Source organism: Dendropsophus ebraccatus, chromosome 12 (assembly GCF_027789765.1).
Source record: "Dendropsophus ebraccatus isolate aDenEbr1 chromosome 12, aDenEbr1.pat, whole genome shotgun sequence".
NCBI classification, from domain to species: Eukaryota; Metazoa; Chordata; class Amphibia; order Anura; family Hylidae; genus Dendropsophus; species Dendropsophus ebraccatus.
In genome coordinates, this window is record NC_091465.1 from 40356728 (window position 1) to 40383098 (window position 26371).

The following is a 26371-nucleotide window of genomic DNA, read 5'->3' on the forward strand; positions in this document are numbered from 1 at the left end:
TAATTACAGACAGTACTTTTATGAGTGTTCAGGGAATATGGCTGCAGAATGGTGTCACTGTCAAGATGACAAAGACAAATAGAAGACAAAGTGACAGCTTAATGTGGCACGGAGTCTAGCTATGCACCTTGTGTGGGGTAGAACTACATTCATACATGTCATTGCTCCATAAAAGTAGAGCAACCAAAAGGGAAAAACCAGCACTGGCAGATTATCAATCAGGACCTGTCATCCGCAGGATAAAACTTACATCTGACAAAAAACAAGCCAATAGAAGGCAATGCAGTTCTTATATTCTCCCGAAATATATACAGTAAATGTATGAAGTTTAGAAGTTAATTAAAAGTTGCATTTATTTTTTCATACAGTTTGGCCACTAGGTGTCACTGTATAATTTACTTGTTTTTCGGTGCACAAGAACAAGCACTAGGCATGTTCCTTTTTCACATTGCAATGCATATAAGAAATCAAACTTTAAATAACATTTAGTTTGGGAGCCTCAGAGGGGACAGGGACTGATGGGAATAGTGACAATTTTTGCAATACAAATAAGTATGTTGGTGCTACAAAAATAAGGACAGTAAGTGGAGATTAGCGAACTGGGTTCCGGTTCGAGTCCATCCGAACCCGAACAATCGGCATTTGATTAGTGGCGGCTGCTGAACTTGGATAAAGCTCTAAGGTTGTCTGGAAAACATATATACAGCCAATGACTAAATCCATGTTTTCCACATAGCCTTAGGGCTTTATCCAACTTCAGCAGCCACCGCTAATCAAATGCCGAAAGTTCGGGTTCGGATAGACTCGAGCATGCTCCAGGTTCGCTCATCTCTAACAGTAAGTCTAGACTGTATAGTGCAGAGCCCAATATCTTTGTTATGATAGCATATGGATCTCTAGGGCAGCAGGCAACACAAAAGGGCCTTGTTGGCTCAGTATTATTACAATTAGGGTTAAGGGAAGTGATCACCTACATGTTTTTACTGATACATATTGTTTTATTCTAATCTGCTATAGGCCCATGTAACGCAGCCTGTACACACACACACACACACATTAAGATCTACTTTACTAAAAGGGACTGTCTATTGTGCACAACCCTTTTAACCCAAACTTGACCTGAGTTATAGAAATCAGTGTGCCAAATGGTCACTAAAACAAAAAAAGGTCAGTTCCACCCCACCCTACATGTTACCCATAGGCTATCTTTAGGCACATATAGGTAGGAATATAGCAGGTTGGCCCATTACACTCTAGACCCAACCTAGTGACTTTTGAGGTGAGAAGAGTGCATCTCAAATAAGCCAAAGGGGTACTAAGCTCTTGGGTACTAAGAGTGTCACTGTTCTATTGTTTTACAATACAACACCATTTGCCATACAGTTATTCTAATGCACTGTTTTAAAAGGAAAAAACTGGTTAAAAATACTGATCAAATACTAATTTTATGCCTTTTTGCATTGCCTACTCAGTTGTCCTTTTTCCCAAAGTTAGGGAGCAGTCACACGTTCAGTAATTATAGTCCATGCACAGGATGTGCTGCAAACTGAAATTTGGAACTCCCGGCATCATCATTCATTATGATGTCAGAAGCTCCGAAATAGTTTAAATCTTTGCGTCTCGGAGCTCCTGACATCATAATACATAATGATGCTGGGAACTCAGAATTTCGTTCTGTAGCACATCCTCTGTACAGTATGTGCTACGGAACCCTCTATGTGGTACTTGTTGTGCTACTTTTTTATTTTGATACTTTGGTAGGTAGTATACTATAAAAGGGACACTATGCATAAAATCGCTAGAACTTTTTAATAAGGCTGGGTTCACACTGTGTTTTTGCAGTCATTTTTTAAAATCCGTTTTATGCAAAAAACATATGAAAAAACGAATGTATTTATGTGCAAAAAATTAACAGCAAAAACACATTGTTAACCCAGCCTTACTTGTTGTCAAGAAAAACAAACAAAACACACAGAAAACCCCAACAAACTCCACCACTTGCTTTTTTGAATGTGGCTGCATGCAATCTATTTGTTGAGCGATCAGATCCTCCTGATCAATCCTTTACCCAATGAGCAAAATACAAATGGTCAAATTGTTAATATGTGACATGACAGAAACAGAAACCCCTTTTCTGTGCCGTGTATGCAGTGCATTGCCGGGACAGTGAGGGTGGGGGTCCCTGAGTATTGAACACCCTCTAACTATTCTAGGGTAAAAAAAAAAATCAGAGAACCCTTTTAGTATCAGATCATTACCATATCATATGCACTGCTGTACCTGCACCACTGACCGTACAGAAATGTCTGGATAGCTACAGCGTATCCAAATAGTTTTAGGCAAGGTGTGAGGGGTTAAGGAGTATTTAAAGTGCAATTTATACACAAGGATACATATATGTACAGTAGTCCATGTGCTTGTTCACACAGCAAAGTTAAAAGGGCAAAAAGTTCCGCTTCAAATATAGTGCAGATTCTGCATATAAAATCTGTGCATTTTTATGTAGATTTAAAATGGAAGAAATCTGTAGCGGTTCCTTGAGGAAAACTCGAAATAAGTGATATGGTACTTTTTTGTAGGCGCTGAAAATCCACAGTGTAGTTTTTAAAAAGCTGGACAGAATGTTTCATGCCGTGTAGGCATTGAAAATTTTCCCCATTTAAGGTAATATTTGCAGATAAAAACATGCAGATTGGGACACAGAATTGGTGAGGATTCCTTGCCCAAAACTGCAGGATTATATCCATGCTAACATGCTCTTACAGAAACACAGGCTGCAGTTCCTTTTGCTCTACTGAGTAGTATCAGCTATAGGTGAACAGCTGTTACTCAGTTTGGCCAACATAGGACTAACCGAGAGACGTGCAATATGTCTCACTGAACAATTTACCATTAGTTTTTACCAACTTTACTGAAGAAGACGATAACTCAAGAAATTATATTTACTGCTGAGGTTTTTAATAGTTTAAAGGGAACCAATCACACCGAAAAAGTCCCGCGCTGTATGGTAATTCTGGGCAAGTAGTCATGGTGGGCGTATGTGTGAAGGTGGCCATAAAGGGGTTATTACTTTGTGTAAAAATATTGTAGTCCTTAGAATGGTTTTGGCCTTGTAACTGCTTCTAGAAGGAGAGGAATGCTGGCAGCACACCCATGAGAAAAGCACCATGAACCTACATCATAGTCACAACACAAACCCCAATGTAAACAATCTATGGTAAACATCAAGTTGTTCCAGCCTGACTGCGCAGTACAGGAAGCCAATGACCATTTATGGACTGACCTATGAGACTGTGACATGTATGTGTCTTGTGACTTGAAACCCCACCTGTATTAGAAGCTTATATATATTTCTTGTGAAACTAAATAAAGCGTGAGGAGGTTATACCGTCTTTTTGCCTGGTGTCCCATCCTCGTCGCTAGCGCTCAGCTTACTTAATTTGGACAGGGACAGTCACTTGGGAACAAGGGAGATGAAAAACAAATCTCACCTTGACATATGTAATCACTGTCCTGGGTGGTTGCAAGCGCGCAGATGTGTTTAACACGCCATCCATGCGCAGTTCGTCAGCGTCTTCCCCTGCCATACTGTGCATGCACGGCATGCTAAAGACGTCGAACGCAGGCCCCGGCTGAAGTCAGCAGAGCGCAGCTCTTTCAATCCCGCCCCTCCGGGCATGATAACAGCGCTTGCAAACGCCCAGGACCGTGACTATATACGCCCATCGTGACTACTTGCCCGGAATTACCATACAGCGCAGGACTTTATAAAAGGAAGATTACGGTCTAATCCAGGAGGGTAGAGGGGTATGTTTGGGAAGCGTGCTGGGTAATGTACCAGCACGTTTCCTTATATGTAGGGGTATTTTCGGCGTGATTGGTTTCCTTTAATTTGAGACTATAGTCACATGGTCATTTTTGTTCAAAATTTCACACACGTTTCTTGCCACAAAAGGGGGGGGGGGGGGGGGAGTTATTATGCCCCAAAGGACGCATTCATTTATTTGGCATGAAATATTCAGATAAACGTAGAAAAAGGACAAGTATAAAATGGCGAGGCTACAAGGATTACTGAATACTTGGAGTTCTTTTTGGAAAAAACTGAGGGGTCTTATAAGAAAGATTATGCAAAAGAACACTGCAGAGACACCATCACATGTCTCGACGTCAGTGAACTAGCCAGACCTTCCCTCCGGGAAGGAACAACCAAGCCAAAGCGTTCTCCAGTCAAGGAAACCACCTCAGCAAGGTATCCATCCACAGACAGCTGTTTCGGGGTTTTTGCCCCTCATCAGTGTGGAGTAGGTTTCTGGCTAGTGGGAGCAATGACTAGTAAGTGCATGCCAAAGGACGCTGGTTGACCTCAGGGAGATCAACCAAAACACCGCAGAGACACCATCACGTGTCTCAACGTCAGTGTATTCTAGAACATTGCCCCCTTAGTCTGGAGAATATGCTGGGGTGTGGTCCATAGCAACCATTCAGATTTGGTAAAGTACAGTGGTATTGGTTACATGGCTGATAACTCCCATTATGTTCTATTCTAGCTAATAAAAGCTAAGGAATGTAATAGGTGTCATGCATAGAAATATTAGGTTCTTGTGACTTGATTACTTACCATACACATAGAGCGTGTAATCGTGTGATGAGCTGCCCACGCTGTTTGAGGCCTCGCACCTATACGTGCCATTGTCTGTCTTGTTTAGACTGCTGATGTAGAGTTTCTCGTCCTGTATGATGACATGTTCAGGAAGTTCATCGTCTACTCTCACCCACGTGACTTTATCTGGTCTGCAGAGACAAAACAACAATGTGAGACGACTTCTCACTAGGGAAAAATATCTTTAGGGGTAGACAGCATGAGATATGATAACCACCTATGGAGAGGACTTCGTAGTATGTGTAATATGTGAGAAATTATCAGCTATCTATGCTGTTTCTTATACCAGTTCTGGATGAATTACATATGATTTCTTGAGATGTGAGGTTAGCTAGGTCTTAGCTAGGCTTCTTTACCCATGAATAAGGGTGCAGGGCTGCACTTGAAATATGTCTGATGAATGAAAAAATTGCTGAATTCCTTTGTGTTGTCTTAACCTAGAGGAAATGAAGATATATATATATATATATATATATATATATATATATATATATATATATATATATACACACACACACGACAGAAAGACATAATAGGAATATATAAAATAAAAACATGGAGTAATTAAATTGTGCCCCTCTACAAAATTATTAGAAATTCACTTTAATTTTTAAAGATCTACATTTAATGATTTAATTAGCCAAACAATTTGGAAAAAAATAGCTGGATGAATTCATGGATTTTATTATTACATTATTTTAACTCTGTAACGTAAAGACTAAAGGTACTTGTAAAAGACTACTTGTTTGTATTCTGTACCTATGGAGACGCATATACTGTGGGAGTCAGGACTAGAGATGAGCAAACCTGTAGAAAGTTTGAGTTCGAATGATCCAAAAAAATTGGCATTTGAATCCCTCCGCCTAGAAAAGGTGGATCCAGCCAATGACTGTATTCATGTTTTCCCGTCAGTCCTCGGGCTGCATCCACCTTCTCCAGGCAGCGGCATTCAAATGCTGATTGTTTAGGTTCGTGCGAACTTAAACTTTCAGCAGGTTGGCTCATCTCTAGTTAGGACTAATGCTGTCATTTTTCTTTTCTTTTTTATGCACTGGCGCAAAACTCATTAAACCTTTTTGTCAATCTAAATTAAACTAAAGGCAAGATCTCCTCCTCCATACTGATTCTTTATTAGACATCACAGGATTCTGGTATGGACTATGACTAAGGGTCTACATAGGCCAGAAACTTGTTTGTTGCGTTCCACGTATATACCATTGTCTGTCACTTGTGTGTTACATTGATTTAATGGATTTTTAATAAAGAATAAAGATTTTACTAAAGTCATGTGTTGGCCAATGTATGGATCTGTACACTTCTGCTGCAGTAATGGAAGTGTTATAGTAAGACTGGGCATCAAGGAGATGGGCTGTACATTACTTTAGCTCCTAGAAACCACGAGTGATCAGCTATTATTGATGGGGGAGTGTTGGATAGCCACACACTATCATTAGTATTTCATATTCGCCATTAGATTAATAGACGTGTATTACAAGGTTAGTCTTGGTCTGCTGGAATGGGAGATACTAAAGGCCAAATCAGATGGCCCAAAGCTTGCTGTAACTGGCATATATAGATCCTACGACAAGGCTCAAGCATCGTGCAATGATCACTAAAATGTTTGTGCATCCCTTTGCTGCCATCTATGTTTAGCCGCACATCCCTTACTACACAGCAAGACGCGCAGCAGGCGAGCAATAAGTAAAAATGACACGATCAGCTGGTAAACAAGTCTCTGGCCCTATTACACATGGTAATGTTAGGGTAATAATACACGGGCCGATGGGGGCCCAATATTAACTGTAAGCGAGTGCCGATCTGCTAGATATGCGCTCGTTTACTGGGCCTATTACACGGCCTGATAATCGTTTAACAAGGGCTGCAAGGATATTGTTACCGATGTCTTGCAGCCCTTGCTTAAACTCCATACATTACCTATTCATGCTGCAGGGCTCCTCTTGTGGTTTTCTTCTCACCGGGTCCCACGCGCTGCAGCTCCAGAGCAGCCTGTCTGAGCTGCCAGGCCGCTCAGCCAATTACTGGCCGCGGCTGTCCTGGCCAGTGATTGGCTGAGCGGCCTGCCAGTTCAGACAGGCCAATCGGGAGCTGCAGCGCATGGTACCCGGTGAGAAGAAGACCGCAAGAGGAGCCCTGCAGCATGGATAGGTAATGTAGAGTTTGGAAATCATCAGCCGCCTGCTGCGCATAGCTATTACACGTAGCGGTGCGCGGTCGGCGCCCGACAATTATAGGTCCAAACCTATATCAACGATCAGCCGATGATCATTGTCATCGGCTGATCATTGTGTTTATTACACAGAGCGATAATCGGACGGATAGGGCCAATTTGGCCGTTATCGTTCCGTGTAACAGGGCCCTTAGTCTATTCAGAGGATAACTGCTCCTTGTGATAAGGCCCTACCACCACGTGTAGTACATATGCTCTCTATGAAGTAATTGAGAAGATCTGAACCACTTGTAGCACCATCACTAATGTATAATCTAATCAACCTCCATGCTAATTCACTTACTGGCTACTCTACTTCATGGAAAGGAACCGCGTCAGTCCGGCTGTTACACCATGTGGCTGCAAACTGGATTGGCTGAATCCCACAAGTGTCAGACTGGAAGTGACTTTGACTATCCTTTTCTATGGGTACTAATGTCCGTCCCATACAAAACAACCAGACCTTCTGGGATTCTGCAAGTCCTGCATGTGGTCACATGGTGTAACAGCCAGACTGGCCACACCACTGCTACTGCAAATGGTGTGACAAACCCACAGCAAACAGGGGGATTCAAATCCATTTAAAGTATCCTTTATTCTTCCTATAGACTTGGAATTTTGACCGATACATTCTATTAGTTTTTTTTTTTTTTTTTTTAATCCATGAGAAACTATAGATGCTTCTTGGAACACCCCCCCCCCAATATCTTGGAGAGCAGAATCAATAAGTTGTCAATGTCACTATGTCAATAGGTTGTCAATGTCATCGCTCTCATGGCTGCTATAATAATATGACTCTGTACATTAAAAATGAAGGATGTTCCATGTTTACACAGTGAGACCTCAATATGTGATGCTCCACAAGTCATCGACATCTTCAGGTCTGCATACAAAATAAATTCCGTAAACAATGAGATGTATAGGAAATCCATATGATTTCTGCATTGACACCTGAATTGACCGCACTTCAGGTCAGCTCGGTGTGTCAATATGAGAATTCTCTAAGCATTGAAGGAGTTTCTGAAGGATTTGTCACCTGCTTATTATCTCGGAGCAGAAAGTCCTAACGTGTATGGTGGAGCTCATCTGCATGCCCGGCCTTTCGCTACACTCGCCATGGTCAATCAATTGGTTTGCGTTTATACGGTTCACATTTTTACCATCATTACAGATCAGGAAGCATGTCCTTCATCCGTCATCACTGTAATGAACGGCTTCCTACACTTGTACACTAGACAATCCATCTCCCAATGCACAAAACACACAATGTAAAAAAAAAAAAAAAAAAAAAAAAAAAGGGAAATCAAACTTTAATTGAATCATGTTCCATTTAGGCACGTTAGACAGCCACGTTAATGATAACAAAGTAGTTGTTGTCAATTCTTTCCATTCCATCTGTACGTATCTACATTAACATATCCACAGAGGAGGAAAAAATATATACTACATGTCAGTGCCATGTCAACGTCATTGTCACTGTCAATGTCACACCTCGCTCAATGTCACTCACACAACATCAGTGTCACATACAAGGGGTAGGATCAATTCTTTTTACATCATGCCATGAATGTGCAATGCTTACATATAGAGGAGAAGGCCAAATATAAAGCAGCACTTAGCACCTAGCAATAGCAGCAGTTTTAGAATATCAGCTCTGCAGCTTTCTACCATACAATACCGTATGTATGTGCAACTTTATTCCTATCACACCCTGACTCATAGTCATTGCCATAGTCTAAGAGCTCATTCATATCTCCCTAACACATAAAAATAATATTTTTTTTTTACAATTTCTTTACTTTTTCTTTGCATACTATTTCAGTTTTTGTTCTGCAACTTCAGTTTTTTTTATTGCAACTGTTGAATACAGAGGCAGGAAAGTATCATAAATGGAGGACACGTATAAAGGAGAGACACTTTTCGATTTCACGTTTATGGCGGATATCATTGTGTCAATGTTGCTATACTAGTTTATAAAGAATATCAATACGTTTTGCTATACAAGTCTGGAAAAGGGGATTCAGTGCTGCAATACATGTATATTGAGAATACAAATGAAGCACTCTTGCTATACAGGTGTATGGAAAATATCAATTAAGGCTGTTATGAATGTCTGTGAAAAACACCAACATGCAAATAATGCTATACAGGTCTATGGAGTCCAATAAGAGGCTATTCATGTCTATGGAGAATATCAACAGGTCAATTTTGTTATACATTTTTCTGAAAAGCATCAATGGGCCGATGGTGCTTTATACAAAAAAACACCAATGATGCTTTTCAATTATTGACAATATAAATCGGTCAATGTTGCTATGCATATAAAAAGCATTAATGTGTCAATGTTGCTATATATACATACATAGAGAGGACATCAACAGGCCAATGTTTTTATACATGTCTATGGAAAACAATAGGAGCCAAGGTGGCTATTCAGGTCTATGGAAAATATTAACGAGTCAATTTTGCTATACATTTCTATGAACAACATCAGTATGCCAATGGTGCTATACATGTCTATGGACAAACACAAAGTAAGAAACATTGCTTTTCATTCATTGTCAATATAATAAGTCAACGCTGCCATTAATAGAAAAAGCATTAATATGTCAATGTTGCTATGAATATGTCTATATAGAGAGAACATCAACAAGTCAATGTTGATATACATACGCATATATAGAGAGAACATCAACAAGTTAATGTTGCTATACATGAACACGAATGTGACTATACTTTTACATGAAATCGTCCATGCAGCCTTTCTTGCTTTCCTAAGGGTTATGAATTTAAAAGAACATGCAGGAAAAGCTCTTTCTAAGTGTCCGTCCTGAGACACCAGTTCCTATAGCAGGGACAGGCTCCAGAATGGAAAAAGCAGTTCAGTAAAAGCGAGTCTAATGGTTTGCCATTTCTGCCCTATAATTTTTTGATCCTTCGCTTCTCGCTTGAGGAGACAGAATGACATCCACAGAACACATCTTAACACATTTATTTGTCAAATCCGCAGACTTTAACTACCTAGCTATCTATAATTAGTATCTTATCGGGAAATCAGAGGAAAGGGCCCAGGATTTCAATGAGAATAGACAGATTCTTGTCTCTGTGTCAACCAATCATGAAGAGACATTGGTTTAAGTGCTGGAGTCTGGATATGTTTACACTTTACTCCTTACATTTTCGAAGCCTAGAGGAATCATGATAATAGACATGCCATCTAAGTGGAAACTAGTGCTCAACATTTGTCATCATTCAGATATATTATATGCTTAGCGTGCCACATTAAGGTGCATGGTAGAACATGTGTGACCTGTCACAACTAGTTTTAATGAGCAATTCACATATAAAAAAAACACAATAGGGCCATGTTCACACACTGTATTTTCTCAATAAATAACGGTCGTTGTTGCAGATTGCAACACCGGCCGCTATTTATTGAATTGTGAAATAACATTAGTTTCAATAGAACAACGGCCGCTGTGTATATGCTCTTTATACACTGCGGCCACACAGAAAACTCACATACTTATTTCGTGTGGCCGGCTGGATGAAGATCACAGACAGTTGCCGTTCTGTGACACAGTCGTGTTACAAAATGGCCACTGTTTTTACAGCGTGTGAACCCGACCCTAGGCTATGTTCACAAGGTGCAGATCAGCTGAAGATGAGTTGCATAAAATCTTTTTTGCATAAATTTTTTAAGTTTTTATGTTATTCATATTTTCTAAGACTTTTCCCCCCTATTTTTTATTTTACTATCTGTATTATATTATAAAATGATCCTGTAATCTTACAGTGTTCAGTCTGCCCACTAGGCATAATATTACAGTATGCTAAGACTTCCTGTTCAGTATGTGATGGTAAGGAGGAGGCTTTTGGAAAGTTAATTCTAAAGTATTACAGTGAAAGGTGACAGCAGTAAAGAGAAAACAATAGCAGCTCAGCCTCCCTTCCCATGTTGAATGATCATTGCACAAGTCACAGAGTTCACAGGGTATGCTTACAGATGTGTCCCACTCAAAGAATAGGGTCTGGAGATGTTCATTATGTCTATATCTATGAGGCTAGCTGTAAACCATATCACTAAATGCTGTTAAATGGCTCGAGCAAGATGGCTGTCTGGATAATAAGTAAAAAAAAAAATAAAAAAAATCTAGGTGACACATTGACTTTAAACTACACACCTGAACAGCTGTGTGGAACAGTATGTAATGTTGATGGCTTAATGGTGCCATCACAAGGAGATTTTTGTAACTACTTCTGACTTTAATGAACATTGGCTCCAAACAGTCACTTACAGCTTTCTTAAATTGGTAAAGTCACTTTAAACTCTTGATTGGTCAGGGGCCTGGGTGTTCAGATCCCCAGAGCCAGGAAAAGTGCTTAGCTAAGTGCTTGACTCCCCGTTTCTCTGCATTTCTGTCTTGGTGCATGAGACGGTCTCCATTCTAATCCTATGGAGCCAGTCTCCTGCAGCGAAACAGAGCTCGCAGTGAGCTGGGGAGTGATGTGCCCATATTCTGACCAAAAAAACAACTGCCAATGAGTTCAAGCACATGCCTGGTTAACATGGAATAAAAGTCATGTTTAGTGAATGCCTTGGGTATTACTCTACATAGTCTAGAATCTCAGCTCACAACCTACACATTACCTGGGTTTACCAATTGCACTACATGACAGCTCCAGAGAGTCCCCTTCCCTGGTAAGACCGAGTGGAGAAACCACTGACACCACCACCACTGGCTTATCTGGAAGACAAAGGAAAGAAAAAATAAGATTACTAATTAACAAGGGGCCACCATACAGACACCTCTCATCCTAGATAGTATATTGACTATTAAGCAAGCATTGGGGACAGTCTTTCCTAGAACTAGGAAAAACATGCGTGGTTACAAGGTTTTCACACGTATATTTCAGAGGTATAGATCTTTTTGAGTATCGGGTGAGCCCTGTTTCTGATAATTGTCGATGTGTTTGTGAAGGCCGTATCATTATTATTATTATTATTATTATGAACAACTGTATTGCAGTACCATAAACACAGAAATAACATACAATGCATTTTACAGGATGGAACCTCTGGGCACTGCAGTAAATACATACAGCAGCAAATATCTACAGCTAAATGGACACTGCTGTTTCAATATATTTCTCTCCATGTGATATATAACGTATCTGTAGATTACTTTGGCTACAAAGAAAAAAAATAAAAGTATTGGCCCATTTGGTCTCTGCAATCTGCTGAAATCTATCTCCAGCATAAGAGAAACCAGGAAGGAACACAGGAAGTTAGGGCAGGGCTTATCATGGGCTATGTGCAGGAGATAGGGAAAGAGGGAAAGAGAGAGAGAAAGAGAAAGAAAAAGAGAGACTGGCAAACAGTCAAGCTGTGGTCCGGTCCCCTGAAAAGGATAGAATGAAAAATAGTTGTGCACAGATGGGACTTTAAGTGGCTCAATAACAGCAGTGAAAGGACTAAAATCACCTTGTTATCATTCTGAAGGGTTAATGTATGACAGACAAGCGTATTTACAGTTATGGAAATGTCTCATCTTTATCAACTAACAACTTTATCTAACTTGACAGATAAGCCACCCAGCTGCAATATCTAACACACTCATGTGGCCGAACGGGACATACAGTACATGCCAATTGGTGAATCAGCCATCTTTGTGGATTATGTTCAGTTTTTTTATTCTGTTGATTTATCTCTTTTTATATATTCTGCATCAGTATATTTCCACTCTAATTTCGGAGCTTTCCTACACAATATCAAGCACTATGGTTTCGCTGTCCACCATTACAAGGTATTGATCAGAACCGCATAGAGATATGTGATTTTTCCACACAGTAAGCAAGAGGTAAAATTGCTAAGCAAAATTCCAAGGGAGTTCAAGCCCATGTCCTGGGGAGTGTACTAGCTACAGATCATAGGAGGGTGTAGGGCAAGGAGGACACTGAAGACTGAACAGCAGCAGCCTGACAAAATGACAGGGTATGATAGAAGAATTTAATAAGGTGGTGCAAGTTAGTAGAAGTACGAAAGAAGACAGAGTGAAGAATGCTAACAAGGATGGCGGGTCTAAAGAACGTAAAGAAAATGATAACTTTCTAGTAAAGGAAAAATAAATGCAAAGTTAAGAGACAGAGAAGGGAAAGTGGGAAGAAAGTCAGAGAAGGTAAAAGGAAGGGCAAGCCCCAAGGTCGGGCCACCTAGCGAGAAGCATTACATATTTTATACAGGAGATCCGGTTACCACCATGGATCCTGACGGCGGTGAAGCTGTGATATATTTATGTGCATAGACAGACCCGAGCTATCTGACATGAGGGTCTCGGCTTGTGAAGAGAGCAGGCTGAGAGGAAATAATAGCCGGTCAGATTTATATCGCAGTAACATGAAATCTATTTCTGTAGACAGAGTTTCACACTTGAAGCAGCTCGGGCTGAAGGAAACTCATTTGCCTTCATGCTGAGGTGAAGCTACAGATCTATGCCATGTTCCACACTGATACATCCGTCCGAGTGTCATATATAACGGAGAGACACAGTGTGTGCACCAGGCCAGTAATGGGCTGCTCTCAGCTTGGGTGCACAATGCAGTTCTGTGCCGTACACGAGGGAGGGGACAGCATACAGCTCAGGAGAAGAGCTCAGATGCACAAGCCCTGTATAGGAATGGATTAGTGTTCTCAGACCCATAGCCATCCCAATCTGACCTTGAACAATGGAGGCAAAGACAAAAGGCGAGGGAAAGTGACACACGTATGGGGAGGGGGTCATATAAACACAAGGATTACTATATAGGATGACTAGGTTAAAGCTGAAGCCAGTACTATACATAGTAACTCTTATCAAGGCCAAAAGATGTTAAAAGAGTATTTACTTTCCTATGTCTCTAATATATTAGATACTGTAAAAGAGAAACAGCAGGTTATAAACATCTAGCCTGCCTATAGTGCACACGATGCTGAAGAGAGAGGTAAGTTTCTTACTTTTATCCTTGGCGCCATTTTAATGTACTTTGTAGTTTATTCCATAGGCTAATAAGGCAGGTCAGTGCACTGGGGGCAGGATTAGCACCCTCCCACAGTGCATCAATCCGCCCCGACCAACAAGCCCCTTTCTAATGAATACTCATCCGGCTCTCTGCAGTGATGACTGCTGAGCACTGCCCCACTAGATGAGGTGGTGGATCTGTGTAACCCCACCCCTAGTGCACCAAAGCACCTCTGTAGCGTATGAAATCAACTACTAATATCTGAAAATGGAGCAGAGGATTATGGTAAAAAAATATCTTCAATCACAGCTCCCTGTGTGTTATAGAGACATATCAGAAGGTTAGATGGTTCTAACTTAGAGGTGGTCTGCTTGGTCATTAACATTTACCGCCAGCTCACAGACACTAACTCACTGGTTAACCAGGCAACAGATCCTACGGTTGGTATGGGGACTCTACTGCATGCATACATGGTGCAACTGGGACAGATTCCAGCGGCTACTAAGGAATCAATGTAAAAGAATGGTTCCTAGATGCTAAGTCTCATTCACATAATATTTCCTATCCTATCCTGTCCTATCCCTAGTTACAATAGGATATCTTTATGAAGGTATCCTGATGTATACAGACATCTGAGCCCCAAAATGTCATATGTAAAACATGATTTGATTGAATAATTGTATGTGAAATGCTGTTATAACATCCTGGCAGGACTCACACAATAAAGCCTGTGTCCTGCTTTCCCGCCCGCACAGAATGACTGACATTATGTATACAGGAGAAGCTGTGGGTGTAGGAGGCAGCGTTCATGGGCTTCTCAATAAGCGTCCTGGCAGTATTTTAAAGTAAAACAAATTACTATAGGTTAAACATTGCCAACCTCAGTGTCTCTTCCTCTAACACATGTAGTTCTTATATTCGCAGATCGGTAGCATTGAGCTGAATCCAGTGATGTCCCGCTTTTGAAAATCTGAGGTCCAGTTCCTGAGATATGACCAAAACTTCAAATATACTGAAGACTTAGGGGGACAGTTATCAACAAAAAAAGTTGTATTTTTTGGCTTAAAATGACCAGATGCAAGTTTATTCGCAAATGGCCATTTTGCAAATACATTTTTACATCTGACCATTTTCCACAAGCTTCGCCAGGGGGGCGGGGAGAGGGGTGTGGAGGGCGTGGAAAACGCTGAAAAATGATAAGGAAACATATGCCAGCTCTGAGCTGGCGTAGGTTTCCACGGCCTCACACACACTGCACACCACAGGATTTATGTAAAGGCAGTACGCCTCTACATAAATGAGCGAAGTGTTGGCAATGCGGGGACATTTTTAAGCCAGGAGCAGAAAACGCCGGACTTAATAAATGTTCCCCTTAGTCTAGTGCAATGGAGGTGTCCCCAGCATGCCCAGTGCATCACACTCCCTGCTTGCTCATGACGCTTACTAATATGCAATAGACTGTGCCAATAGCTATAGCGCTGATGCAGCCTCTTGTATATTCATTAGGTGGCCTCATAAGTGGGCATGAAAAGCCCTGGGTGCACCGGGACCGCCTCCAATATACAAGGTCATTAGCATACTTAGATTTTAGGGAATATTTCAGGAACTGGACCTCAAATTTTTTAAAGCAAACCATCACTGGATTCAGTGCAGCAGTGCCCATCTGCACATACTAAAGTCTCCATATGTGAAATGTTAGTGCTAGATTCGCTTTAAAGGGATCCTATAGTTAAATAAATACAAGGGTCACTACCATAACGCACTGTAGTTATTAATGTCCGTGCACAGAACTTGCCGAACATGGGATCTCTGCTTTGACAACTCGATCCCCCCACATGAGTTGTGTCTCTTCATGCTGAACTGTAGACAGCATGTAGGAATGCATCATGGGAGCTATGGTTTCAGGAATACTGTTGTAGAGGGTTAGAGCATAGTCGCATGGACTAAAACCATGCTGAAAATTTTACATAAAAAAACAACATAGAATCCACAGTGCAACTATTAGTTTTGTTTTTCCCATTGTTCCACTGTTAAAGGTTCTACTGATAAAACTCTTAAATGGCAAAAAAAGACAAACAAACAAGATTTTTTTGAGAACAGCTTCTTAAAGCTTATTTTAATCCAGGGTGAACTAGTATGTGTATTCTGAAATATATATAGCTACATATTCAGTTATGCATGCCCTTATTATGTCAAACCGTTACACAAGGTCGCGCCATAATAATAGTTGCAATGGATAGCGCATGTCGCGAGGGTTGTCTTTTAAGCAGTAAATTGCCCCTGAATTTCATACGGTTTAAAATAAGAATCGCTAGTCACATTGAGACGCGCTCCAGTGGATTAATTCCAGTACCACTAGTTTTTGTGCTACCACCTCTGACATGAAGGGCAGGAGAAAGGCTGGAGACATCAGGAGCCAAGGAAGTCTTATTATCTCCTGAAGCTTCATCTCTTTGATCTAAATCTGGCTTTTGGTGGCTGAAGCTAAAGGTAGGGATGCATTATTAAAGCTAACGAGCGCTCGCTAAATGTTAATGGACATTAAGTTTGAATAAATGAATTACACATTAAGAGTCGCTGGAAATTCTACTACCTGCCAATTTAAGAGGATCAGATCATTTCTGTTTGCCAATTATGGAGACATTACTTCACAATACTTTCAATTTGGGCACATTATAGAGGACAGAATAACCAGCTCTGCAAGATATGAAGGAGATGGGAATTTGGTTTAGCAAAAAAAATTTAATAGCAAAAATGGGACTGAGGAGCTGAAGGAACGTTTTTTAGATGGGTCTACGTCTGGGTCTAGACACATCATTTTGGTCAGAATGTTTAGTCGAAACTAGGAGTCGGTCCAAAACACAGGAAAAAATTTGTAAATTTTTCTGTAATGGTTTCTCTGTGTTGGTTCCACTGACCAAGAACTACATGTAAACCCAAGCCTTATATTGAGGGTACTGGATAACAGTCTTTTGTCCAAAACCGTGACCAAAACTGGAGAAGAGAAAATTAAAAATCTCAGGTCAATATGCCTTGAATTCCTGAAACTGCTTTTTTTCAATAACAAAAAAAAAAATCTGTTGTGTGAACACAGCCAAAGGGCCCTATTCCACCGGACGATTATCGTTCAGATTATCGTTAAATCGTTTGAATCTAAACGATAATCGTTCGGTTGAAATGCAGTTAACGATTAACGACCGAACGAGAAATCGTTGATCGCTTTATAAGACCTGGACCTATTTTTATCGTTGCTCGTTCGCAAATCGTTCGCATTGAATAAGACATCGTTCGGTCGTTCGCAATAGATACGAACGCAATAGCGAATAAATACGGAAGAAGAAACGATCGCAATTACGATCATAAGTAACGATTATCGTTCCATGGAAATGAGTGAACGTTTTCAGGTCTTTCGCAATAGCGGTCGTTTGAGATCGTTAATCGTTAACAATTATGCTAACGATAATCGTCCGGTGGAATAGGGCCCTTAGGGTATGCTCACACTGAGTAAATGTGGCGGATCTCTCCGGCAGAATTCTGCCTGCCTCAGTGTGCCATAGCCTGTCTATGAGAGGGCTTGCCAATTCTTTGCGGAGGCGCGCGAGCCCTCTCATGGACAGGTTATGGCACACCGTAGCAGACGTGATTCCATCGTGGAGAGATCCGCCGTGGAAATCCGCCACATTTACTCAGTGTAAACATACCCTTACATGGAAGAATTGTAAAAGCACCCTCAAGGTCAACTTGCAGTTTAATGTGACAAAGTTGGTGTTCTAGCTTCCATCCATATATATGTCATGAAGGTCTATGCACTGATTAAATATTTGGAGTGTATTAATAAAATTGATAAAAAATTATATGACATAACTTTTTATGTCTACCATAAATTATCTACAATGAGGTATTTTTCTTCTTTTTTTTTTTTGGATCTTTTCCCACATAGGTATGAGATGGCTTTGGATTTCCGAAACTTGAGGAAGACTTGCTCCAGAGGAAATTATTCCAGCAGTATATTCACTGGACTGTGTCCCTGGACTAGTGTTGGGTCCTTAATACATTGTATAATGTATACGCATGCATTATAGTTGACACTTTGTATAACTAATCCATAGATTGGAAATGCCCTCTTCGACCCTTGATTTAAGTTGGTAACCTCGGGGCGGAGGCCTGGTGTGATTCCTGACAAGTCCACATAATCACTGAAGTGAGTTATAATGGAAATCAGTCTGGAGGTCATCTTCCAAATGGATTGCATTGGTACATTTGTTTAACAGAATGTTTAGTAATCAATCCAAAGAGAATTATGGCTGCCCTCATTATAGATTGACCAGCGTCATTAGTGAAGAAGAAAGTCTCCAAGGCTGACACCAGATGATTTACAGCCCGGGACCTTCTTGCAGCGCCAATCTGCCCGACATCTGGTGAACGCAGACGGATCCTTAAGAAGGGTCTCTTTTACCAAGAAGGTGGGGGGGACAGAACCTGTGTATTTTATCTATTCACTATCAAATGACATTCATTTCCATACGATCGACAGGAGAGGGCTGACAGCTTTAAGTACTGCACATTACATCTCATCAGTGCTCAGTACCATTACAGCATTTATTACTAAGACTGTGCTGTGGCATTCCGGTCACGAGGCCTGGGGAAAATCTTGCCGCACTTGTACTTCATGTGTTTATATGGCTGAATACATAATATAGGGGCCCTACAGTACTGTGATAACAATTAATACTCTGATTTACTGTCTGCACATTTCACTGTAAATGGATGAAAGAGACGCAAAGGGAATATACGGTTAACAAGGCTGAACGGGCAGCCGTGTCCGCTCTCATTAATACTATGTATACAGTGCTGAACATACAAATGTACTGCAGCCTCTAACTACGCTGCTTATTCCTTCATTTGTTATCAGGAATGGGCTGCAGTAGGCTTTCCGCCACTAGTAATACAACGTTTTCTTGCCAGTTTGTTGCTGGGAACATAGCGCTCAATCGACTAATTCGCTGCTGTGTAAACATTGTAGTCATTTGACCATTAATATGGGAATAAGCTGTGCACTTGTATTCACAGCAGATTGTCCTCGAATGTACATATTATACACATTGCTGTTAATGTATTATAATAACTGGGAAAGCAGCCGCTACTTCATTCAACAACAAAAAGCTTCGCCATTTTATGCACAGAGACGCTATTAGAAAGTCAATGGGACTTCAAGAAAGCATCTCTAGTGGATCACGCTATGGCATAGGGTGCTTTGGAGAGGTTTCCCCCTGTTGATTTCAATGGTAAGAACTAGAAAGGGAAACAGAAAGATGAATATATTGAGTTTTTATTTATGTGGTTTTCTGGTTTTCAAAAGGAAACATTTTTTTCAAAGAGGGGGGTTACAAAGCAACAAAAGCCATATGTGCAAATACATGGTTTGGCAGTCCGCATACAGGTCATGACAATCACGAAATGGAGGAAAGGGAATGTGACATGCTTATGACCCTAATTAAAAATATACATTAGCCCTGGTGGCCCTGTGGCATCTGCAAGCAATCACTGGCCACAGCAGTTGCGTAGCTTACATACTGGTACCATAGATGTAGACAGTGATTGGTTGCAACGGTCACAAGTAATGTCAGACCAGCCCACCGGAGGATCCTCAGGTGGACACTGACAGATGTGCCGATCTCCAGGGCCATCCTGGGAATCCGGGACATTTGTCTGGGTGAGTACACCAGTTTATTGTGTGTGCGCCTTCAAGACGCACACACTTCTGGCACAAGTAGTCTCTAACACATGCTGCCTGTAGCGGTAGAGAGCCGTGCGGGGAGAGTGAAAGCGACAGTGGAGCGTGTGTAAGGTGAGTTTTTTTTTTGTTTGTTTTTTTTAGGTGAGTTGGTTTGCACATCTATAAGGAGAACTACTCAGAGGGAAGCCATCTATAAGGAAAACTACTCAGAGGGGGCAATCTATAAGGGGACCTACACAGAGGGAGGCCATCTATAAAGGAGACCTACACAGAGGGAGGCCATCTATAACGGGCACTACACAGAATGGGGCCATATATAAGGAGAACACCACAGAAGGAGTTATCTATCGGGGTACTACACAGAGGGGGTCATCTATTAGGGGCATTACACAGAGGGGGGTTCTATAAGGGGGGGGGGCTTCATAAGTCAGTGCTGGGACTGTGGACAACATAGGCTGCTGATAATCACAGCCATAGCACGGCACTAATGTGACTCACAGTTGTGGGTGTCTTACAGAAGCCTGTCATGGATAATGGCATCAGGTCTACTGGGAGTAGTTGTGCAATATACACTGCAGTCACCTTGTATGTTTTTTTTTTTTTTCATCCTCCCCCTTCCTAGCACTTTTGAAAAAAAAAAAAAAATCCCTGCCCGGACTTCTCCTTTAATACATTGGCCTGTGCGCGTTTTCGCGATAAAAGAACAATATATTTTATTAGGTGTGTCGTGGTGATTAATTCTGCCCAAAAAGATGGCACTGGAAAACTCCCAAAAACATAGAATTTTGATATGAATCAAGTCCTCTCTGCATAAACGTGATTTCAATAATAATATTACATGTAGCGTCTCTGATAAACTCTTTGGCGTGATGAAATAATAAATCTAGAGATGAGAGGATGAGAAGGATTTTAATTAGTAATGTAATTTGCACACCTGCTTTGGTCTTTCCTGCCGCTACTGCCCCCTGGTGGCTACATCAGCCAGCTTTCAGCTACAATCTTCAATCAGCTCTTATAATAAAATGCTTACTCCTTCATTTTCTTTTCTTTTCCTTATGGTTTCACTAAATATAAGATAACTGGCAGCAGTAAGACATTCTAATATTATTTTCAATTAATAGAATTTAAGAAATTCTATAGTAAAACTGCAAACAGATGATAAAATTCTAAAAACTATAAAACATAAGAACAAGAGTTGTAAATGGAAGATAATGCTCTATATTTCACATCTGGAGCATAAAAGATAGATAGATAGATAGATAGATAGATAGATAGATAGATAGATTTCTATATAGACACCTGTGGATCGGGGGTGTTGACCACGGCATTGGGCAAAGCTTTTTCTCTACAGAGTGCTGCGTAAATTGTGCTTTGTAGATAGATAGATAGATAGATAGATAGATAGATAGATACGTACTGGTGTCACTTCTTTAGTCCACTTACAGTATCATTTTTCAATGGGGATGACCTGGCAGCTGTGTGTTGTCTAGCATGTGATGAGAATGGGAGTGTGGTGGTGGTGGTAGCAGCCGGAAGGGGTCGCACAAAGGTCCTTCTGCCCCATATAAGAAAAGCTGTGGCCCTGTTACAGATGTTGCATTGGGGTCTAATGATTTCAAAATTTCCCTCTGGTGATATCAGCTACTGGTGCTATCAGGCACTGTCATTACCAAACAATGATAAATCAGCAGGGGAGATGATGTACTACATCTCTGCAACTTAATTCATTTGTTTTATTGCCTGTTTTCTATATGAAATGCAATGCTATACATTCGGCCACTAGGTGTCGCACTTACTGGAAAACTGCAGTCAAGGCTCTATCACTAAGGCCATTTCATCTTTATTAACAGCAAAAAAAGAGAGACCAGGAAGTGATGTCATGTGTCCGCCTCTGGTCTGCACAGACTGGCCCCGTGAAAAAACTAGCTGACCAGCTCAGAGTGACATGCAGGAACACGAGCAGCACAATGGGGCACTCAAAACCGACAGCATACATAAGGCAAGTATTAACCATTTATTTGCTAATTAAAAAAAAAAGTGAAACGTTTTATCAATTGGGTTCTGAGTGTTCAGTCTGCAACCGGAGAAAGAGTGGGAACAGATGCACTATTCCACGCCTCTCTCCCCTCTCTGTGTCTAGATGAGTGAGATGGCCTCGTGAAATTACATCATGCGGTCGCGTAACAGAGTGTCAGGATAGAACATGCTGAGCAAGAAGCTCCTCAGTTCGTTCTCCTGATCGGTTGTGGTCTAAACACTAATAAAAACTTTTCTTTTTTTTTAGAATGCCTGCGGAAGGGGTGGAAGAAAAAAGAACATCCACTTACCTCCCTGGCTCCTGCGCTTTCATCAGTATTTCATCATTCCGGTGCCCAATGTGTGGCTGCTTCCTGGTAACGAGATGGGACTTAAGACGGGACAGGCCTCCTCAGCCATTCAGCGGAAGAGGTGGGACACCGCTTCAGGCGCTAAATGGCTGAGCGGGCCTGCCACATCAAATCTCAACCATCTCAATACCAGGGAGTGATCACACACCGGGGGCTAGATCGGTAAGTGGAAGTTATATTTTCACCCACCCCTTCTCCGGCATTCGGAAAAAAGAGGTCCTGAACAGACTACCCCTTTAAGGAGTTACATTTACATGACTTATGCTTTGGCTAAGGAAATAAAGTAACAGAAAGTGACAACATGCAACGTCACCATGCAAAGCATCCCAGGTAACCTTAGCTTTAAATCACTTTAATTCCCTGTTTATGTAACCCCCCCCAACTAAGTGCAAGTCCCGCAATAACAAGACGATCATCTGCTAACACAAGAAACTGCAATTTAAAGGCATGTTATACTTGCAATGTCAGCCAAGGCCAATAGGTATCGAGTAATTTCATTGGAGGCCAATAGGTTATTTACAGTCAAGATCTGATGCAATTCTCTGCTTTAGCCTATGGGCGGGGGGCTGATTAGGAGCCCCCCTTTATCAGCTGTGCAGGCTCTAACAGAGCAGACAAAGTACGTGGATATAGTATAACGTAATGCCCATTTCACTGCATCACCAGACAGGGCAGATTAATTCGGATTATAATGAAATGAGAAAAGTTGCCAAGAGAACAGAGCTTACTTGCCTTTACCTGCGGTGGAGCAAAGTAAAGCTGAGACATATAATGATGTCTATGTTCTCTTTTTAAGTGTCCCAATAGCTTACAGTCTCTAGATATTCCTTCAGCTGACATTTAAAGAGCAGGCGAAGGCAACATTTGACATTAACATATATCAAAGGCTGCATATCATTGAAGTGAATACTATATATGATATCAAAGTGATATCTGTGCTTAGTTAAATAAGTCCGCCATTCACTCTTCCCCCCTGTGTTGAAGGTAGCAGAGGTCTGCAGAGCTGCAGTGTGTTCCTAGCTTTGTGTGTGATGGACCTCTGCCCTGCTGATGCAATATGTATTGAAGTGACTTAATCTAAAGTCTATTGATATATGGTTAATATTCATATACATACATTTTATCACACATACATAATTCAGGAGCTATATGGATATCAGGGTAGGGGGTCTTACAATCATCTATCGGTCTATAAGCTTAAAGAGAATCTGTTAGCTGTATATCATAGTCAAAGCTGCAGACATAATCGGATAAAACAAATGAGAAATATGTGTCTTAGTTAATAGCTCTTTGCAAAGTTATAAAATAATGTTTTCTTTCTAGGCCCAAATGTCATAGAGGTTGTGCTGAACTGCAGCATGCATGCCTCCTCCCTGCTCTGCATGACTGATGTACAGGGCTTGGCTTCCAGCACCCGAGTCCTGTATATCAATCATGCAGAGCAGAGAGGGGTGGGGGAAGGTGGAGGTCTTCATGTTGCATCCTAGCACGGCCCTCTTAGGACACATGCTTGTTACTGGGCAAGGAATGAAATAACTTATTTAAACGCTGTATTTTGGCTAAAACTTTCTATCCATTGGATTAGTGATGTTTTATTGTTGGCCGACGGGGCGATCGCAGGCCTTGATCACCACTATTAAGACTCCTCCTGGTATAAGTCGTGTGGTTGGGGACAGGAAAAGGAAACCTTAGTCTCCCATTCTAGTAATCGGTTGGGGTCCTATCATTCAAACCCCAGCTGATATAGCATGCACAGATGTTTTAGACTGCAAAATCACTTCAAGATTGTTGACATACCCGATTTTCATATACCAAAACATATATTAAAACCATCATTCATATTAAAAACACTTTGTGGTTTAGCGGTGCATTAACCCAGCCACCACGGTAAAGAATTAGAACCCAGAGGGCTCAACTCTAGTATTACTCACACTGCACATCAATGTACTGCCGAGTCTCCAGGTCCTTCACAGCTGGATGGTCAACGAGACACACAAAGGGGACTTCATCATCTTCTCGAAGAACGGTGACTGATATCTGACTGCGGACTCTGAACATCTTATTGTCCATGGCCTCCACTTCTGTCTTCCCACCTGACAATATCCAGGGAAAGACACAGCATTACATTCTCATGTAATATTTATTGTACTACCTTACTCTCGCTCTCACCTCTGCTTTTCTTTCTGCATGCTCTCAGTGCATTGCAGCTCTCAGTTTGCAGAGAATTTTAAAATACATGTCCTAGATCTGGGTATGTATTTACCACTCAGTACAATGTCAGGATGACCTGATCTAGAGCTTCCCAATGTAATATGTAATCTTCATACCCATTTTCTGCAGAGAAGCCTTTATGATGCTTTATAGAGAATCTTTTTCTTTCCCTCTAAATGCTACCTACCCACATCTTTGTCTCAAGCTCTTTACTGGAAGAAAAAAAAAAATAGCACAAAGTCGCTATCTTTTCTCAGTGGAGAAACGGAAACATTGGAGATTACCAGCTGAAAAAGACCATTTGGTCCATCTCGTGTGTCCTTACATTTCGGATATTTTATCTTAGGAGAATAACTCGGAATATACACCATTAACAATGACCATTTTATATCTAGCCTTGAGCCAACCACAAATCCACTGAACTATCCAGGGATCAAGCCCAATTTTCACCAAATTTTCTATCAGCTCTTTCAGCAGAGAATTGTATCAAAGGCTTTGCTTAAAGTGACTGTACCACCAGGCCCAGGCAGAAGCACTGGAGGCGGGCCGACCCACCCCCAGTGGTAAGAAACCCCAGCCCCTGCATGACATGACTCCATTAGAATCAATGGAACCCTATCATAGAGGGTCGGGGGTTTCCTCCCACTAAGGGTGGGTCAGCCGCCTCCAGTGCTTCAGCCTGGGCCTGGTGGTACAGTCACTTTAAGTCCAGATAGAAGATATCCATGGCACCACCTTCATCCAGCACTTCAAAGAAATCAATAAGATTAGTCTGACATGATCTGCCCTTGGTAAAGCTGTGCAGGTTTGGGTCAAACAAGTTTATAGATGGTGAATTATGTTTCTTTTCATAAAGGTTTCCATCAATTTGTACTATTACAGATGTCAAGCTAACTGGCCTGTAGTTACTGGGCTCTTCTCTATAACCTTTCTTGTGCATGGGTATAACATTGGCCATTCTCCAATCATCAGGAACATCTCCTGTTAGGAGGGATTGATTATACAGATTAGAAATCACAGATCTGAAGAGGTGAACGTCATCGGGACCCACTGCCTTAGGCCCCCTTTACACGTCAGGACGGATGTCAGGATTCATAAGGTTACATTAGTCATGGACACCCATCAGAATTTTTCCTGAAAGGTGTCCGTTCCAGAAAATAGGTCAGGAAACTATAGAACCTGTCCTATTTTCGTCAGGAATTCTGTCACGGATACCCCCACAGAAATCTATGGGAGAATCTGGAAGTCCTGATGCATATTCGAGTGTGTCTGGAAGTCCAGATGTTACAATATTTCATGATGAAGACACTCCTGACACAGTTCCTGAAGTTTCCTGAAGGCCCCCTGATCAGGATTTTCTAACTGTAAAAGCTGACACAGGCATGTGAAGGGGGCCTTATTTACCTTTAAAACACTTTCATCTGAAATATCGAACTCTCTCTCTTTTCTTTTAAACATTTTATAGAACATGTATTTGCTGACTTACAATTTGTGGTATACTGTGAAGTACGTGATGGCAGGTACACTCCATAAAAAGAAAGAGAAACAGCATATAACCCCCACCATCATGAGAACAATCTAAGAGAAGTGCACAGCCGAGTACTTCATTCCACAGATTACTGTTTCCAACCTGCTGAAGGAGACAAACTCCATTGTAAGTCTATGGAATCTGCCCCTTCAACAAGATAAGCGGCACAAGAGTGAAGTGCTCTGCCATGTACTTTTCAAAGCTTGTTCTTATGATCGGTACAGTCCTGAACACCCAGATCTGGACTGATCAAAACTTTTGACATGTCTCTGTGACATGTCAAAAGTTTTTTTTTTCCAATGACAGGATCACTTTAAAGGGACATATTTATTCACCAAATTAATGTTTTAAGTCTTATCAAAGCCTCTCTCGATTCTATTGCTGCTATAGTTTACAGCAAAAATGTCTTTCCATTCACTTTTCAGTTATTGTAAACTAAAATTATATAGACCTCCATGCTATCGAGAAAAAAATGCTGGCTATTAAAGGTTACTGCCAATAAAATGTATCCTTAAAGGGGTATTCCACTCAAACATAGCTTTTGATATGTTGCTGCCCATGCTGAGACTAACAATTCATTCCATACTTGTCCATCTATTCAGTCTCCTTTCCCCAGTTTTGA

The 26371-nt window shown here is 41.1% G+C and overlaps 1 protein-coding gene across 5 annotated transcripts in view; it reads right to left on the reverse strand.

Moving 5' to 3' along the window:
* The window catches only part of CADM1 (cell adhesion molecule 1), a 211444-nt gene that overhangs the window by 37229 nt on the left and 147844 nt on the right, over positions 1 to 26371 (reverse strand). For all 5 annotated transcript variants that reach the window (XM_069947024.1, XM_069947023.1, XM_069947022.1 and 2 more), the window contains 3 exons: positions 23942 to 24103; positions 11539 to 11635; positions 4619 to 4791 (listed from right to left, as the gene is read on the reverse strand). In XM_069947024.1, the coding sequence (XP_069803125.1) occupies positions 4619 to 4791; positions 11539 to 11635; positions 23942 to 24103 (432 nt within the window). The remainder of the gene's footprint in view (positions 1 to 4618; positions 4792 to 11538; positions 11636 to 23941; positions 24104 to 26371) is intronic.